This window comes from Nycticebus coucang, chromosome 3, assembly GCF_027406575.1.
Source record: "Nycticebus coucang isolate mNycCou1 chromosome 3, mNycCou1.pri, whole genome shotgun sequence".
Taxonomy (NCBI): Eukaryota; Metazoa; Chordata; class Mammalia; order Primates; family Lorisidae; genus Nycticebus; species Nycticebus coucang.
Genome location: NC_069782.1, coordinates 68,948,539 through 68,967,906, shown reverse-complemented (window position 1 = coordinate 68,967,906; position 19,368 = coordinate 68,948,539). Strand labels below are relative to the sequence as shown.

Below are 19,368 nucleotides of genomic sequence, written 5' to 3'. Positions count from 1 at the left end.
TACTTCAGCAAACATTCTGTTTAACCCTTTGACTGAGGAGTGCTCAAACATAAATGGCAAATGACTATCTTGTTTGAAGGGCTGTACTTGTTATTTGGCGGTCAAAGGTTAGGAATAAGAGTATTCTTTTGAACCTGCCACCTCTGGCATATGGGACCGGCGCCCTACACAGGCGCCGGCCCCATATACCTAGGGTGGCAGGTTCAAACCTGGCCCCAGCCAAACTGCAACCCAAAAAAAAAAAATAGCCGGGCATTGTGGCGGGCGCCTGTAGTCCCAGCTACTCGGAAGGCTGAGGCAAGAGAATTGCATAAGCCCAGGAGTTGGAGGTTGCTGTGACCTGTGTGACACCACGGCACTCTACTGAGGGCCATAAAGTGAGACTCTGTCTCTACAAAAAAAAAAAAGAGTATTCTTTTGAAAGCAGGAACCAGAACAGATACTATGCACTCATGTTTATAGCAGCACTATGCACAATAGCCAAAAAGTGGAAGCAGCCCAGGTGTTCATAGATGGATGAATGGATAAATGTATAGCTACACAGTGGAATATTAGCTTTAAAAAGGAAGGAAGTTCAGAGGTGTTATAATGTGGATGAATCTTGAAGATACTATGCTGAGTAAGATAAGCCAGTCACAAAAGGATCAGTACTGTGTGATTCCATTCCTACGAGGTAGTCAGATTGGAGAGAGTGGGGATCTAGTGTTTAATAGCCAAGAATTTAGTTTCTGTTTTGAAAGATGAAAAAGTTCTAAAAATAGTGGTGGTGATTGTTTCATGATAGTATAAGTGTACGTAAATGCCACTGAATTGTATGCAGCTAAAAATACTTAATATATATTGTTAAATTTTATGTTAAATTTCCCCCCATAGAAGTAAATTAAAAGATGATTGGCTTTTTTTTTTTTTTTTAAAGAATATGGGCATTGTCCTTTAGACCCACAGTAAACATTTTTTACACATAGCATAATGATTGTATTGCATGTTGTGATTTCCCATGCTATCTCCAGAAATGTCTGTCTCCCTCATTCACACAGGTTAGCATATTATGACACATGTTAATGTTTTCTTTTAAGTAAACGTATTTAGTTTATAAAAAGCAAATTGATCAGAAGCACAGAGATGATGGAGGCGATGGGAGTAGGACTGACTGGGGTCTTACTAGCACTAAACATGTAGTGGTGTGAGTTTCTACAGGCCCTAGAACCAAGTTTATGTAAGTATGTTTAGGACACCTTGCATAAGTGAATCCACATTTTCAATTCCAAGTTTATAGAATGTAAATATAGATAAAATATTATGAATGAAAATTTGGCATCCAAATTGAAACAGTGTTTAAGTGTGGAATGCGTGCTCAGATTTCAAAGATTAGTGTAGGGAAAAAAAGGTTATGTATCTCAACTTTTTATAGTGATTACATGTTAAAATGATCTTTTGGATGTATTAGATTCAGTGACATATACTATGAACTTCACCTATTTCTTTTTGTCTTAATGTGGCTACTAGAAATTTTTTTTTTTTTTTTGAGACCTAATCTCACTTGGTCACCCTCAGTAGAGTGCCATGGCATCTTAGCTTACAGCAACCTCAAACTCTTGGGCTCAAATGATCCTCTTGCCTCAGCCTCCCAAATAGCTGGGACTATAGGCGCCTGCCACAACACCCAGCTATTTTTAGAAACTAGGTCTTGCTCTGGCTCAGGCTGGTTTTGAAACTGAGTTCAGTCAGTCTACCCGCCCCAGCCTCCCCAGTGCTGGGATTGCAGGCATGAGCCACTGTACCTGGCCTAGAAAATTTTAAAATGCATGAGTTTACCACATTAGATTTCTTCTCTTGGGAATGTGCAGATGTGGTGCAAGTAGGGAGTTTGACCTCATACAGCATCCCTGGCTGATGCCCTCCACCTGTTTGTTTTCTTATTTCCTTTTCCATGCTGCTGAAGTCTCTGGGCCCTGTTGGCTTTTTTGGTGAATGTTTGGACACTTTCTCATCTTCTTTTGTAAGGAGGATTCAGGTCTCTGAGTTCCCCATGGCCCTGGCACAGCCCTTGGTTGGCTTATAATAACTTCATGTGTTAAACCTGTATTGGGGTGGGTGGTTTCACCCCTGCTGGTTGAGTGGAAGAGATCAGGGCTGTTGGTGTTTCTAACTCAGTATTTGGATACTGGAGCCCAGTTACCTTGATGTAGGGCTGGTGTTAATGACCTTTTCTTCAACAATATTACCCTGGAGCCTGAGTAATGCATTTTAAATGTAGGAGGTGGCTTCCTTTCTCCTCCTGTCTGGCTGTTGGCCCCTGGTCCTCAGGACAGAGGCATAGGAAGCATTGGTGGGAGGACATTGGGACTCAGGAAAGGGTAGGAGGGTACCTGCTCAGCGTGGCTCCTTCACTGAATGAGACATGGCCAATGTGGCATCCCAGGAAACTTCAAGAGTGATTTGGAGAGTTGGAGAAGGGTGATGTGTGCCTCGTGCTGCCTGGCATGTGGGTCTGTGACTTACACCATGCACTTTTTTATTTTATTTTATTTTTTTTTTTGAGACAGTCTTACTGTGTTGCCCTTGGTAGAGTGCTGTGGTGTCACAGCTCACAGCAACCTCCAACTCGTGGGCTTCAGTGATTCTCCTGCCTCAGCCTCCCAAGTAGCTTAGGACTACAGGCGCTTGCCACAACACCCGGCTATTTTTGGTTGTAGTTGGCCAGAGCTGGATTCGAACTTGCCAGCCCCAGTGTATGTGGCTGGCACCCTAGCCGCTGAGCTATAGGCACGGAGCCTCCCATGCACGTTTATGCCGGTTGCTAAGTCCAGGGTGAATGCCATTCTGACAAAGCTGGGTATTTCTCCTGGTATGCCTGTTGCCCCCACCCTCAGTGGCCATTTAAGTCTCCCTTAAAGGTAAAAAAATAAAAATAAATCATTTTTTCCTGATTGAAAAGTATATTCATATCATTTCAGGAAGTTAGAGAAAACAAATACCTAAAGTATTAGTAAAAATTAGCCAAAGATACCTATCTATCTTGCAATCTCTTTTTCTATTCAGGCAGGTGCATCTGTGCGCATTTTCATTTTTTCACTTGTTATTATTCTGGATCCTGGTCTAAAGCTTTGTATGTGATGAATACTATTTCTACATCCTTAAATTTTTTTTTTACTTTTTTTTTTTGATACATTCTCACTTTGTCACCTTCAATAGAGTGCTGTAGCATCATAGCTCACAGCAACCTCGAACTCTTAGGTTCAAGCGATTCTCTTTTCTCAGCAACCCAAGCAGCTAGGACTGCAGGGGCCCACCACAACGTCCAGCTATTTTTTTAGAGATATGGAATGCTCTGGCTCAGGATGGTCTTGAGCCTGTGAGCTTAGGCAGTCCACCCGCCTTGGCCTCCCAGAGTGCTAGGATTACAGGCATGCACCACTGTGCCCAGCCTTACATCCTTAAATATTTTTCTTTTCTTTTTTTTTTTTTTGTAGAGACAGAGTCTTACTTTACCACCCTCGGTAGAGTGCCATGACGTCACAGGACTCACAGCAACCTCCAACCCTTGGGCTTACGCAATTCTCCTGCCTCAGCCTCCCCAGCAGCTGGGACTACAGGCACCCTCCACAACTCCTGGCTATTTTTTTTGTTGCAGTTTGGCCAGGGCCGGGTTTGAACCCGCCACCCTCGGTATGTGGGGCCGGTGCCCTACTCACTGAGCTACAGGCGCCGCCCATTTTTCATGTTTTTAATGCAAAGGTGACAAGGAGTTCTAGGGAATACAGTTTCTGTGGTAGTGTGGTTTAGTTAGTACACCCTGGGTTTGGTTTCTGTTGGGCTAAAATCTTCTCACAAGAAGGGCAGGTTGACCACATCTGCAAGGGAGTAAACGTAGGTTTTAGGGATAGACTCTTGAATCAGCAATATGCCAGCTTTCCTGGCACCTGAAGCTGTCTGGGGTACAGCACCTAAGGCTGACACTGCAAGTGACTGCTACCTGTAGGGGCTGGAAACAGGAGCTAGGAGACAATGTGTGAGTACTGTGAGGAGATGAGATATGGTTGCTTTGAACTTTTTCTTTCCAGCACTACTCTCCTTGGAAGTTAAGGCAAACAGAAAGATGAGTTTTCTCAAAGCAGTAGAGATCCCTACCAGGTTCGTTGTTTCCCTGGCTCTTCTCATCCGAATGATGTGAGTTTGTCTCCTTTGTATTCTGAAAGTTAATTGAGATGGACAGGCTGTCATTTAAATCCAAGAGGGTATTATTTAAATCTAAGCATCTCTGTCGAACTAATTTGGTTAGATTGTCTGGGCAGAAGTAGAAATTGTTGTTTACTAGGGGCCTTCCAGTGGTGAGTGAAGACGGGTTGTCCGGGCTTCTTACTCTTACTTGAGAACAGAGAAGCTTAGAAGGAAGTCAAGACTTCAGGGAAGCCAGGACCCCTTGGCCTGTTTCCCTAAGGTGGCACTGACTGTCAGAGACTTCTGTGAAGATACAGGACTAACCTTTTCTGTACCCTTGGAGGTGTATATCAGATATAAATCTGGCAGTTTAGACAGTGTCCGCTCTTACTGACTGCTCATCTTTGGACCTTAGGTCCATCTTCAATTCTTGCTTTGTCAGCCAAGCACTGGGGTCTTTCCAGCTCTGACATTACTTTGTTTCACTTTCTGTGTTAACTTTTCCTTTGAGAAGTGTGATGTTCTCCTTCCCCTCTCCCCACTCCTCACTCCCCATAGTTTGGGTTCTGTACCTGTTAAGAGATGAGGCAGGGTGAAAGGAAAAAATCAACTTTCCTGGAGCCATTTTCTTTCTTTCTCTCTCTTTCTCTTGTCTCAGGTTGTCGCCCTCGGTAGAGTGGTGTTGCATCATAGCTCACAGCAATCTCCAACTCTTGGGCTTAAGCAATTCTCTTGCCTCAGCCTCCCAAGTAACTGGGACTATAGGTGCCTGCCACAACACCCAGCTTTTTTTGTTGTTGTTGCAGTTGTCGTTTAGCTGGCCCAGGCTGGGTTCAAACCTGTCAGCTTCAATGTAGGTGGCTGGCGCCACAACCAGTGTGCTACAGATGCCAAGCCCAGATCTTTCTTTTAAAACCCAGTTTCACAAAGAAGAGTACAGGCTCCAGGGTAATATTGTTGAAGAAAAGGTCATTAACACCAGCCCTACATCAAGGTAACTGGGCTCCAGTATCCAAATACTGAGTTAGTGTGTAGCCTGCCATCCTTGGATGTGTCTGCTCCTGGCTCCTTGCTGTGTGTCCTGTTGGCCATGAAAGGCCTGCTATGGCTTTCCTTCCCAATGAGGGCTTTTCTTTTTTTTTTTTATATAGAGACAGAGTTTCACTTTATGGCTTCCAGTAGAGTGCCATGGCATCAAACAGCTCACAGCAACCTCTAACTCCTGGGCTTATGTGATTCTCTTGCCTCAGCCTCCCAAGTACCTGGAACTACAGGTGCCTCCCACAACACCCATCTATTTTTTTGTTGCAGTTCAGCTGGGGCCGGGTTTTAACCCGCCACCCTCCGTATATGGGGCCTGCGCCTTACTGACTGAGCCATAGGTGCCGCCCTCAGTGAGGGCTTTTCGATGGCTGTGGCTGAAGTAATGCTGGGGGTGTCAGGGTCCTGGTGTCTCTGGAAGCACTATGCTAGAGGGCTTATGTGTCCCCATGAGTTCTAGGGATGCCTTGAGTCACTTTGTCAGAGCCACTGCTCCGCTGCTTTCCGAAGAAACTTAGAGGCGTGATGTGTTCTTGCTTATTACTCGTCCAGGCTGCTTGCCGGTGGGTGAAATTGTAGAAAAGCCGATTGGAAGGTCACCTTTCCCACTCATGGGTTTGTTCTTGTGTACATGTGCTTTGTTGTTTCTGCTTAGGTGTAACAGGCTGGTGTACTAAGCTGGTGTGTTCTGGAACTTTTTAGCCACGGGCACTGTGGTCACGGGCCATACAGATTGTTCATCTGCCTCTCGTTCATCCCTCCTTGGTCCTCTCAAATTCCCAAATAGCTTGACCTTAATACATACATGGTAGTTGGCACTATTGTGTTTTCCTTGTGTTTGATGTGCTGGAAATATCATAGTTGTGTTTTTTTTATAGTTGTAAGTTTTGTTCATGTGTCGATCATGAACTTGATTTGTCCTTTTGTTTAAAGCGGGAAAATTCCAAAGGACTAGTGTGATGTCGTCCTTAGAAGCTTCTGACCTATACCACAGGTAGCCTAAGACTAGATGACCTGCCTAGACTGAACCAACATTTTCTTTTATTTATTTATGAATTTATTTTTTTTGTTGTTATTTTGGCTGGGGCTGGGTTCGAACCCAGCACCCTACTCCCTGAGCCACAGGTGCCGCCCTGAACCAACATTTTTACTCTTAACCTTTTTTAAGTCCTTCAAGAAGCCTCATCTTTCATTCTTGCTGCCTGTGCTTTCTTTCTACTAGGAAACTCTCTCTCTAAGCAGAGGGAAGTGCCCAGCCTTCCCAGCCTTGCTGCCCACCTTAGCATGTGGTCTGTCTTGCTCTCTGCCCTTCTTGGAGTCTCTCTGGAAGAGGGTTTTTTTCTATATAAATCTTGTCTTGTTGCATTCAGGGGTGTCCAAACAGTGGTGTTAAGTGCCTTTTTTTTTTTTTTTTTGGCTAATCAACTTTCATTAATGTTTGTGTATTTATTGCATGGCTCAAGGCAACTTTTATTCTTCCATTGTGCAGGAGAGGGGGAAAAAAGGGTGGACACCTCCTAGTAGATGAATCTATGCCACATACCTCATACCATACCAGCTATCTTGGAAAATAAGTAACTAAGAAGGTGTAAAGTGAAGACAAGTAAAAGAGATGGAATAAGAGCTTTGAAAAAGGCAGTCTTTTTTCTTTTTTTTTTTTTTTTTTTGTAGAGACAGAGTCTCACTGTACCGCCCTCGGGTAGAGTGGCGTGGCATCACACAGCTCACAGCAATCTCTTAACTCTTGGGCTTACGCGATTCTCTTGCCTCAGCCTCCAGAGCAGCTGGGACTACAGGCGCCTCCTACAACGCCCGGCTATTTTTTTGTTGTTGTTGTTGCAGCTGGGCCGGGCTGGGTTTGAACCCTCCATCCTCAGCATATGGGGCCGGCGCCCTACTCACTGAGCCATAGGCGCTGCCCCCCTTGTTTTTGTTTTTGTTTTGTTTTGTTTTGTTTTTGAGACGGGGTCTCACTGTGTCACCCTCAGTAGAGTGCAATGGCATCATAACTCACAGCAACCTCAAACTCTTCTGCTCAAGGGATTCTCTTGTCTCAGTCTCTCAAATAATTGGGACTATAGGCACCTGCCACAATGCCCGGCTATTTTTTTTCAGAGACAGGGATCTCGAACCTGTGAGCTCAGGCATTTCACCCACTTTGGCCTCTGAGAGTGCTAGGATTACAGGCGTGAGCCACCTCGCCTGGCTGAAAATGTCATTCTTTATCTGTGAAGGGCACAACTGCAACTCAGGGGCACAGGCAGGGTCAGTGGGAATGCCTAGTTTGAAATAATGTATTTCTGTCATAATCCTTCAGTCTCAAATTTGGAAACTTAAATCGCAGTTGTTTTGGGAAGGCTGGCTCACCAGACGGGCAGGCAGATAGCAGCAGAAGCCAGTGGGGGGTTGTGACAGGGTCAGATTGCAAAGAGTCTGGGGAGTGTTGGTGTGTGCTGGTTGGTTGGTTTCTCAATATAAATAGGGTATAGCTATCCACAGACCTGCTACTGTATCCAGCTTCATTGTGTAGTTCCATGTGCCCACTAACCTGTACTTTGTTGTCTCATTTTATCTGTAATTTTGCATTATGATTTTCTAATATAACATCACAGTCCCAGACTTTTACCAAGTCTATAAACCCATGGAATAGGCTGTATGACCTGTGTGCCCGTCCGTTTTATCGGCACATAGCCAAGTGCATTTGTTTAAAGTCTGTCTGTGGTTGCTTTCATGTTCTGGTGGTGGCAGAATAGTGTTTCAACACTCTGTGTGTACTGCACAGCTGGTAGTATTGGCCCTTTAGCGTGTTACAGGAAAAGTTAGCCTAGGCCACCACTGTGAATATATGCTCCAGCCAAACAGTTTTGATCTTGTCTACATCAACATTTTCTTTCATTTTTGCTGCATTCGTCTCACAGGAACATTTTAAATTCACGAATCCATCTGCCCAGATTTAACCATCAGGGGAAAAAAGGGTGGACACCTCCTGGTCCATGGTGGACAACCATGACATAAGCCATATGTAACAATGGAAACTTTTACTATTTCTGAGTCACTAATCCTTTAGCTGTTTAAAAAAAATTTTTTTTTTAATTTCACAGCACACTTGGACCTATAAGCTTCTGTGTGTGACACACTTAAATCATGTTGATCCAAAAAAAGTTTTAAAAAAAGAATATAGTTACTATGCTTTGTATCTTTTTTTTTCTTCCCTTTTTTTTGTAGAGACAGAGTCTCATTTTATTGCCCTCAGTAGAGAGTCGTGGTGTCACACAGCTCCACAATGTCCAGCTATTTTTCTGTGGCAGTTTGGCCGGGGCCAGGTTTGAACCTGCCACCCTTGGTATATGGGGCTGGCTCCCTACCCACTGAGCCACAGGCGCCGCCCATGCTTTGTATCTTTTAAAAATAATTAATGATTAAAAATTTCCACTGCACAACTAAGATCCTCTCCTGGCATACTAGTTTGCTGCAGCACACCGGTAGAAGATCACTGCTCTACCTGCTGGCAGCTTTGTAGGCAGAAGATGGTGCAGTATTCCTAGGTCACTAGTTTAATTGGCGTTCTGATCAGTTCTAAGTAAAGAGGCTGAAATTCTAGTTGGCAGGGTTGTGGTCTGCCCAGTCTCCTGGTCCTCCTAGCTGCAAGGTTCTTGTGCACCTGTGTCCCCTCCACTACGGACAGGAAGGTTGAGTGTGGTGCACACTCCTCCCTAGGAGGAAGGCTGGCTTTTCTCTACCCTGGCTTGTCTGGTTCAAGGGAGGCTGCAGGGTCTGAGGTAATGGAGCCCTGCTTAGCAGGTCCCAAGAGGGGGTGGTGCCAGGGCAGGGTGTGTACAAGTAGTATGAAGGAGGATTAAGGCCTTTAAGAGCTGCCTCGGCGCACAGCCATTGGCCTGGCTCCAGGCAAAGTAGTCTGGTTGATGACATGTGTGCTGTTCTCACCAGCTGCCTGAGCTGGTCAGTAGGAACAATAATCCTGTTTGTGCTTCCCCACTGACATAGATTGCACAATAAAACAGGGCAGTCATCATGAATGTGAGGTAGCCAGTAGCTATTGCTGTGCACCTATGAGGGAAACAGGCTTTTTTTTATTTTTTAATGGGTCTTCTGATAGGTATATGTTATGTGATCAGCATTTCAGCAAAGATGTTCCAAGGCTGGGATAAGATGTGTATTGATTAATATTGAGAAATAAACCACTGTTTTTTTGTTTTTTTTACCAGTGTCCAGGTCCACCATCCCCTTTTCTCTGTCCCTGGGTAGAATGTAGATTTCCCCAAATCTTCATTCAAGAGCCTTGTAAGGGTGTGTGTGTTGGGGGTGGGAGGCTTCCTCTGCCTGAGGGTATATGCTGCTATGAACTCCTGAGCAGCTGGAGTCGGCTGGCATCACCTGGTACTTTGCTTGGCATAAAACAGATTTAAATCATGTTTCCTCGGGCTGCTTACTGCTTGAGAAGGATAAATGACAAATTGGTGTTCACTGTCCTTGCCCTGCACTCCAGAACGTTAGCAGGGAACATGTTTCAGATTTTGCCTGTGTTGGAGCCTCATCTCATTGTAAGCAGATGGCGAAGTACTGCATGAAGTTGTCCTAGTACTGATTTGTTTACAGGGATGAAATTCATAGGAAATATCACAATTAGAAATCTGCCTTTGAGACCCAGCTCGTGGGCCATGTATCATTCAGCTGCTTCTTTAGAGAAGGCAGGCCTACTTCTAGAGACACGGAAGTGTGGTGCAGCTGGCCAGGCCGAGGACCTGCTGTGTCCTTGGTGAGTGGGGACAGCTATGGAGCAAAGAGGCAACCGCTGCTCCAAGGGACTAACAGCTGACTAGGCCCCTGGTACCTCTGTGTCACCCAAAGGATGATGATGAAGATGAAGCTGCCTTCTGCTTTTTGTGGTTGCTATGAGTATTAACTAAGATGATGTAGGTCAAGTGCATTTTAGTTAGGGTTCTAGCCTAGGAAGCAGCAGGTCCCTCCTGGTGAGCTTTCCTGATGGCTTGAGTAAAGTTATATTGAATGTGCTCACCGTAATTCAAAGGAAATTTCAGAAAGCCTTCTCTTAAGTAGCACTCACCTTCATGACCGCTCCTGTCTTCCCTGGCATCTTGTCTACATGCTGTGTCATTTTTGGAGACAAGTAAGCCTTAATAGCCAGGACGGAGTTGAGTCAGGATCCCTGGGCCTGGATGACCAGGATGGAGCGACAAGTACAAATGGGTCCCAGCCCATCTGTTTTATTCAGCTGCTGGAATTGGGAACTGAATCTCTAGAAATCAGCTGATTTCTGGGTAGTTTGTGGTCTTTCTCTTCCCTGCCCTCAGTCCCAGAACTGAGTCAGCCCTGCTATCTGTTTATCTCTGTCCTGCCTTCTAATCTCCTTTCCTTGATTGGGAACAGGTTGCTTGGGGCCAGGCTTCTTTGAAGAATGGACTCAGAACAAAGCCTATTTGGAGACCTGGAGCCCTGTCAGAGGATGGAAGCTGATTGGGGGTGGAGTGGGTGGAGACAGCTACAGTGCATTGGAGAAGGCTTGCTGACATCTGCTTTACTAGTGGGAGGTCCATCACTGTGGAAAATGTCCCAATTTTCTCAACTTGTTTGGAATTTTTTGTGTTCTGTATCTTCAGATTTCTAGACTATTAGCTAGTTATAATAAGGGTAATAGCAAAGTAAGTGAAATATTTTTTGTTGAAAGTTGCTTAATATTACTGTTGTGTTGTCTGTTAAATGCTGTCCTTAAATTTTTCTCAAATCATTTAAATATTATACCATCGTTGAAAGCAGGCATGTTTAATCAGAGGTTTGTGAACTTGGGTAATTAATACCCTTTGATTTTCATTAACCCAATGGTTCCTAAACTTTCTTGATTAACAACATCCTTAAGCATCTTAGTTTTTTTCACAGTAATCATAGGCTAAAGGAAATACCCAACGATTTTTTGTTTAGTTGGTAGTTAGGTACAAACAACTGAATAAGTGCTAATGTCTCAACAGCTATATAGCTGTTTGAAAATATACTCTGTAATGTGTTAGTTGAAAGGATAATACTCTTATTTTATCTTTATGTGACAATAGTTACCTTCTAATGGGGTAGGTGTGCCTGTCAGGCATTGTACTAGTACTCATACTTTTGAACCAGCTTGGAAACCGCTGCCTGCATTTCCCGTTCCTGTTGATTTTTAGATGATGTTTGCTTTTTACTAAGGCAACTGCTGAACATCAAGCATTTTAAGCTATGGCATTGATGAGAAGAATATAGTGCAATGTAACATTGAAATTGTTTTTTGTTTTTTTTTTTGTTTTTTTTGAGACAATCTTACTTGTCACCCTTGGTAGAGTGCTGTGGCATCTTAGTTCACAGCAACTGCAAGCTCCTGGGCTTAAGTGATTCTCTTGCCTCAGCCTCCCAAGTAGCTGGGACTACAGGTGCCCCCACAACCCCTGGCTGTCTTTACAGATGGGGGTCTTGCTCTTGCTCAGGCTGGTCTTGAACCTGACAGCTCAGCCAATCCACTGGCCTTAGCCTCCCAGAGTGCTGGGATTATAGGCGTGAGCCACCACTCCTGGCCCTCTGTATTCTTTCCTTCCTCCCTCCCTCCCTCTCTACCTCTCTCCCCCCCAGGTAGAGTGCTGTGGTATCACATCTCACGGCAACCTCAAACTCTTGGGCTTACATAGTTCTCTTTCCTCAGCCTCCCAAGTAGCTGGGACTACAGGCACCCGCCACAATGACCAGCTATATTTTTGATTGCAGCTCCTGTTGTTTAGCAAGCCCGGGGCCAGGCTTGAACCCACCAGCCTCTGTATGTGGCTGATGCCCTACTCACTGAGCCATCTGAGCCCCTCTGTATTCTTTTTATCTCTCTGCAAGCTCTTTGTGAAGGTCCTGCTGAATCCCCCCGCCCTCACTTTGTGTGGCCTCCTTCCTTCTTTCATTAGGGCATGTTTACTAGGGCCCCTAGGCTCTAGGGCCCACCCTATCTCTTCCAAGCATCCAGCCCTGCTTGAACTGTCGTCATATTTCTAGGTCCTCCTCTTGTACCTCCCTCACACCAGCAGCATCTCTGTCCCTATAAGCTTGTTTGGTTTATGCCACAGGCACTTCTAGGACCACATGGCAGTTAGTTAGTCTTGGCCAAACTTGTACTAGAAGTACCCTGGTAGGATGTAGTGACTGAAGCAAGCTCACTCAATGGGATGTCTGCCTTTAGAAACCACTGGAGTCCATGATGCTTGTTTCTTAAGCTATCAAAGTGTTGGCATGATGCTCATGATGAAACAAAGTTTCTTCGGGGAAATGACCCATCTTCACCTTAAACTCCTGGGCTCACTGCTCTCTTATTTGGGGGGATACTCTCCACAGGCTGCTGCCCAGCTATCTATCTTCAGTCCCCACAACTCTCTGACGTGAGGTGTCTGATTTCAGTTCTGGGTGTCCCTTCCCAGTTCTCAGCACTGTGTTTGGGAAAGGTACTAGGACATGGCTTTGAATCCCTGAAGCCCTCCCTGATCCCATTTTCCTGAACTGGGTGTCCTTACCCCATGCAGGAGTTGCCATCTCTCCCCTTCTTGTGTCTCAGGAATACCATTGGAGGGTACACATTGTGAATTCTTGCCTGGCATCTTGGGCACAGTTTAACCTCATGAAATAACTTGTTTAGCAATGGATACAAGACTCCCTTTACACACCTAGACAGCAATGCTGTAGCACACCCTTACCTTCTGTTCCTTGGAGGGCTCCATGTAGGTGACATGAGGATGTTTCTATCCATAGTGTTGTCCTCTTCTGTGAGCTAAAGGATTAATAAATTATTCAGGTTTTTAAAAATTAGTCGCACCCCGGGCGGCGCCTGTGGCTCAGTCAGTAGGGTGTCGGCCCCATATACCGAGGGTGGCAGGTTCAAACCCAGCCCCGGCCAAACTGCAACCAAAAAAATAGCCGGGCGTTGTGGTGTACGCCTGTAGTCCCAGCTACTTGGGAGGCTGAGGCAAGAGAATCGCTTGGGCCCAGGAGTTGGAGGTTGCTGTGAGCTGTGTGAGGCCACGGCACTCTACCGAGGGCCATAGAGTGAGACTCTGTCTCTACAAAAAAAAAAAAATTAGTCGCACCCCACTCTGAGTAGGCACAACTCAGGCATCTTAAATCTCTTACCTGTTTGGCGAATGAAGCAAAAAAAGGATTTGGTTCTCATACTGAATCTATGAGATTCAGAGTACAGGTTAGCCTTCTGTATTCATTGGTTCTGCATCCTCTTAAGGATCCAACCAACCTCGGATTGAAAATACTCAGAAATGGTTTTAAGCGTAGATGAGGATGTTTATAGGTTATGGGCAAGTACTATACCACTTCCTTATAAGGGACTTGAGGGTTCCTGGGACCAACACCCCTGGATACTGAGGGACAGTCATACAGTGTGTTTGCCATTGCCACTCATAACCCTAACTCAGTCGTTTGTTAACTTCAGAGTTGGATTTATACCCTGTCGCCTTCAGAGTATTTTACTAGGCGGCCTTGAGCTGCTTCCACACAGGTCCCTTGCCTATGCCAGACTCTTCCTTATAACATTGCTGTGTTCATGCATTTTCTAGCCAGGTACTTGCAGGTACAGTTGTACTTGCAGTCAGCTAGTGCATTGTGGAAGGAAGAAGTTGTCTCTCTGGAGATGCTGGTTTTTCTTTTCTTTTTCTTTCATTCTTTATTTTCTTTTCTTTTTTTTTTCAGACAGAGTCTTACTTTGTCACCCTTGATAGAGTGCTATGGCATCATAGCTCACAGCAACCTCAAACTCCTGGGCTCAAGTGATTGTCTTGCCTCACCTTCCCTAGTAGCTGGGATTACAGGCACCCACCCCAACACCGGACTATTTTTTGTTGTTGTTGTTTGTTTTTGGTTTTGTTTAGCAGGCCCGAGCCAGGTTCAAACCCACTCTCCCTGGAGCATGTGGGTTGCCCATCCTATTCCCTGGAGTAGCCCTAACCACTAAGCTACGGGCACGCACCCCCAAGCCCACCCCAGATGTTGGTTTTTCCAGCTTGTCAGCCTTGTGAGCTCTCCTGCAGCCACAGCCTTGGTATAGGGAGTGTGTGGCTAGGACCTTTATGTCAGGCAGTCAGCCTGCCAGCCACGGGCTGGGAGGTCCTGTTCTACCCAGCCCCTAACCATAGTCTACAAAGTTAGCTTTTTATACCAAGTTCTCCCATGGTGCTTTTAAAATATAATAGTCCAGAACTCTGTTTACAAGAAGGTTTGTGGGAATCTTGGCTTAAATTATACTTGGACAGAATTACAAAGTAATTCATTGGTGACTAGGATGGTGAATATGTACTGTGCATGAAGCTCTTCCTGACCCACTAAAAGTATGTTCCAGAATGAAAGCCATAATAGAGCCAGCCATTCTGCCCTGTCTTTCTTGTCCCTCTGTTTACCAGAGTCTGGTGGTCCTAAAGCTTGTCTTGCTTTTTTTCCGAAGCCATTGTCTGACTGCGTCAGCCAGAAAGAAAGGTTTTCTTACCTCCCTTAGTTTGTAGTTTTATTCTTAGAGTTGCTTGTTAGATATTAGATACAGGTAGCCCCTACTTACACGGTCTTAACTGCTGGGTAGAAAAGTGTCATAAACAGGAAGTGCACAAAAAGGATGCAAACAGCCAGTATACTCATACATTTGAGCAGATGTTTGCGTCAACACTATAGGGAGTAGGTTGGTATATTTCTTTCCTTTTTTTTTCTTTTTTTTTTTTTTTTTTTGTAGAGACAGAGTCTCAGTGTACCGCCCTGGGGTAGAGTGCCATGACATCACACGGCTCACAGCAACCTCTAACTCTTGGGCTTACGCGATTCTCTTGCCTCAGCCTCCCGAGCAGCTGGGACTACAGGCGCCCACCACAATGCCCGGCTATTTTTTTGTTGCAGTTTGGCCGGGGCTGGGTTTGAACCCGCCACCCTACTCACTGAGCCGCAGGCGCCGCCTGGTATATTTCATTTTGATATACATAGCCCAGACCTGTGGTTATACATCTTGGAGTTTGTCCCATTGGAGTAAATGGACAAGTACACAAAGTCATCCTTGCAAGGATATTTGTGGCAGTATTTGCAGAACTGGAAGGGCTCTCAGCAGGGTCATTCAAGTGTGAGGAGGGCACCAGAGGGGTGCTCCCATAGGTACTTGGAGTGGGGTTCTGTGTTGCCACGGGGGGTGCCCTTTTTTGTTAATTAAAATGGTAGATCAAGTATGGATTTGTCTTTATGTTATCAGCAGTACATTTGTGGATTTTTCTCATCAGCAAACATACATTATTAAAGATACTGATAAAATGTACTCAGCGTGAGGCCTTGCCTGAGTGCTTGGCAGTGGACTGTGTGGGCCAAGAGTGGGTGAGCCTGGACTTCCTGCCTGGCCCTGGCTTACCAAGTGAAATTACTGACTTGTCTACATGCTTTGTGAGCCACAAATGAAAATATCATTTTGGAGATCTGCAAATTTTTGTTGTCTTCACCTAGGCAGCTTAACAGCTTGAAGGTGGGGAAGGGAGATACAGGTCGTAAGACATGGCTTTATCGTACCTCCTTCCTCAGAAACTCCATAGCTCCCAGAGCCCCTGCTGGCTCCTGGTCAACTTTCTCCTCTGCATTCTGCTCCCTTCTGTTGGTACATCATTTTTCTGCCCTACTGGATAGTGAATCTTTGAGGAGAGGAGGCAGTAGATCCCTTTTAGACAAGCGCATGAAGTAGATTCCCTGGCCAGCCTGACCAGTTACCATCAGAGAAGCTTAGTCCTTGGAGGCCACAGTTGGAGGGACTTGTCATTACAGATAGTGCTGTCTGCTAACTAGTCTCTGATGGGGACTCTTTTCTCCCTTGTAGAGTACCCAGTGAAGAATGTGATGGGATCACTAGCATGTCTGTGGAGAGCGGCCCTGGGACGAGATTGAGAAATCTGCCAGTAATGGGGGATGGACTAGAAACTTCCCAAATGTCTACAACGCAGGCCCAGGCCCAACCCCAGCCAGCCAACACAGCCAGCACCAACCCTCCACCCCCGGAGACCTCCAACCCCAACAAGCCCAAGAGGCAGACCAACCAACTACAATATCTGCTCAGAGTGGTGCTCAAGACACTATGGAAACACCAGTTTGCGTGGCCTTTCCAGCAGCCTGTGGACGCCGTCAAGCTAAACCTCCCTGTGAGTAGCTTGGGCAGGGCTCAGGGGTCCTCAAGATCTCCTGCAAGTTTCCTGGTGAAGGTAGTCTCCAGGGGAGGGTGGAGATGCATTTGGAGTCATGGTTGAGAGCTCAGTCCCAGCTCTGAATGCCAGTACCAGAGGGACCCTTGAGGGAGTGGTTTCAGCAGTCTTGAGGAACCACAGTTGGGGAAAAGAATGAATGAGCTAACTGGCTTAAACAGTAACTGGTATCTTGGCTATCAGGATTCTGGGGAAAATTTTGTAAAGACTAAAACAACAGGGAGAATGAATATTTACAGATTCCTTCCAGTCCCATGGTGAGCTAAAGTCAGAGCACATGGCTGACCTGGCCCTTTTCTCTTCAGGTGTGGCTGGTCAGACTGTGCTGGAGGGGGATTGGCTTGCTGCAGTAGTGGTTGCTAGTGGCATCATCATCACTTAGAGCTCAGAGGAGGAAATGTCATCAGTTTCTCTCCTATGGAGGAGGCCCTGGTTACCGCTGCACAGCTAGAGAACAGCAGTGCCCTCTCTCCCTGTCAGGGCCACACAGTGCCCTTGCTCTTGTTCTTTTGTATCCCCACCTTTCTTCTCCTTCCCTAGATAGTTTTCAGCTTGCCTCTAACCCTAGTAAACAGTTCCGCAATCACAACTGAATCTCAGGAAGCAGGCAGAATACATGCTTTAATTTTTTTCTCTTCCTGTTTTTAAACTGCCTACTACTGTTTGCTGAGTTCCATATACCCCATGGCAAGTGGATTAGATGATAATAGCAGCCGGCTTAAGCTGGGTCTGCAAGCGCTGAAACTGCTTGGGTACTAGCCTCTGGTTGGTGTCCAGACTCAAGGTGAAGCATGACCCTCCTGGCTTGAAAGTTTGTATCCATGATACCCATGCAGTACAATCTATCCACTAGATACATGTCATTTATACTCAGGGGAAGAGAGAACTGGGAGGGGGCAGTGAAGATCTGGGTCATGACGTGGCTTAGGAAAGGGGTGCAGGTAGAAGAGGGGCCATACCCAACACTGACTAAAATAAGGAGTGGATATAGCCGTGGTGTCCTGCAGGTCTTTCAGGAGAGGCTGTTGAGGGAGCTTGCTGCATTGGTCTCTAGGTGGCTGGGCGGGGTCCACAGTTGAGAATGACATTCTCAGAGCAAATGCAAAGAACCAGGAGAGAAGTAGTTAGAAGGAGGTGGGCAAGTGATCTCCAGAAGAGAGCAGGTGCCCAAATTTCCACATTAGATGCTACAAGGAAGTCAAAAAGATGAGGATTTCGACCTGACCATCCTGCTGGCCTTTATGAGGGCACTGATGACCTTAGGACAAGATGATGCAGTAGAAACCAGATTTGCAACGGTGTGAATGAGAAGGTGAGGATGCAGAGCCACCATTTCAAGAAACTTGGCTTTGCAGGAAAAATGTGTCAGGGCCAGAAGACCAGAGGGGTCAGTTTGTTGCAGGAGAACGCAGAGGGGACTGAGGCACGGAGGGCTGAGAAGGGAAGGGGGACTGGAGAAGTTGAGATCACCAAGGAGATAGCAGCATCCCAGATGACATCGAGGGAACAGCGCTGGCCAGGGGAACAGAAATGTGGGTGGTCTTTTAGGCCAAAGGGTTTGTGAGTTCATGGTCAGTGTCTATGAAGTGGAAGCTGTGCTCCCGAGAATGGCCAGGACTCTGCTGCTCTGGGCATTGTGAATGCACCTGTCCCTGTGACTTTTGACATCATTCTCGGCAGCTCTGATCCAGGAAGAAGAAGGCTATTGGTATTGGCACTAATCTGATGTTTTCAGACATGAGACAGTGAGGAACCCAAGAGGGAGGTTGTTTTGCTAGAGTGATCTCAGGCCACTGGTGCAGGTTGACCCAGAGGGGCTGATTGCCTAGAAGCATCATCATACTGAAGCCCAGTTTTCTGGGGGATCCTCTCCTTCAAGAGATGTTAAGAGGGCCAGCAAAGGGGAAAAAAAGTCCTTTTTCTGTTTACCCATGCCTTCCAGATATTTGCCTGCATTTTGGCCTCTTTTCATGACCCTAAACCTACTACCCCAAATGTCATTCCCTTATCCCCCAATATTCTCTCTTCCTTCATCTCAAGTTCTCCTCTGCTACCATCCTGTTTGTCCTTAATCAATTTGACACACTATGGTCAATTCAAAAACCCAGCACCATTCTTAGAGAGTTTTGGCTATAGGATAAAATCTAAATTTCCATTAGGGCAGGTGTATTCGAACTTGTTTCTCTTGGAAAAGAAGTTAAGAGCATAGAAAGTCCATTTTGGGTCTCCCCTCCTGGCCACCTTCCTGGGGCACCTGGGTATGTACCCCAGCTCTTACCAGGACAGGGCCATGACCTATGCCAGGTTTTAATGTGTAAGTGGGTGGCTTTTTTCCCTTTTTCGTGCATGTCAGAGCAAATAAAAACCCAGCAATCCATGTTCGCCTTTCCAGTACCGTCCACTATTTCTGGGCAGTGGGTTTACTCTCTCCTCCCTGCACTAGTTCTCTGCCTCCAGGCTGCCCTTCTGCCCTTGGGATCCTGCTTGTCCTTGGTTCTGATAGCTCACCTAAACTTGATTCTAGGTGCATCAGCCCTTAGTGGGAATAATGGCCTTAGAGAACTGGTTCTCAGTGAAATTAACCAAGAGACCTGAGCTGGGCCAGCCCTTGGGGGCTTGCTGTCTGTGCAGCTCCCCTGCTGTACTCCCACTGGACCAAATTCCTCTGGCAATTGTTCTTAAAAATAAACTTTGTTTTAAAATAGGTTCAGGTTTAGAGCAAAGTTGTGAAAATAGCGCAGTTTGATCTTAAAGGCCTTGAGACTTTTACGCGTGCGTGTGACTCCTTTTGTGTGGCATTTGGAGAGAAAGATCTGAAGGTTTGGGAATTGGGTCTGAATGTTTTGTTTTTTAACAGGACTACAAAAGATTTCTTATTTGGCAGTTAACCTGCTTAGGGTTGTTCAACTGTATC

The 19,368-nt window shown here is 45.8% G+C and overlaps 1 protein-coding gene across 1 annotated transcript in view; it reads left to right on the top strand.

Moving 5' to 3' along the window:
• Positions 1 to 19,368, top strand: part of BRD4 (bromodomain containing 4) — a 103,549-nt gene that overhangs the window by 50,915 nt on the left and 33,266 nt on the right. Inside the window, 1 exon segment of the mRNA XM_053586554.1 lies at positions 16,076 to 16,394. Within this exon segment, the coding sequence (XP_053442529.1) occupies positions 16,110 to 16,394 (285 nt within the window). The 5' untranslated portion in view covers positions 16,076 to 16,109.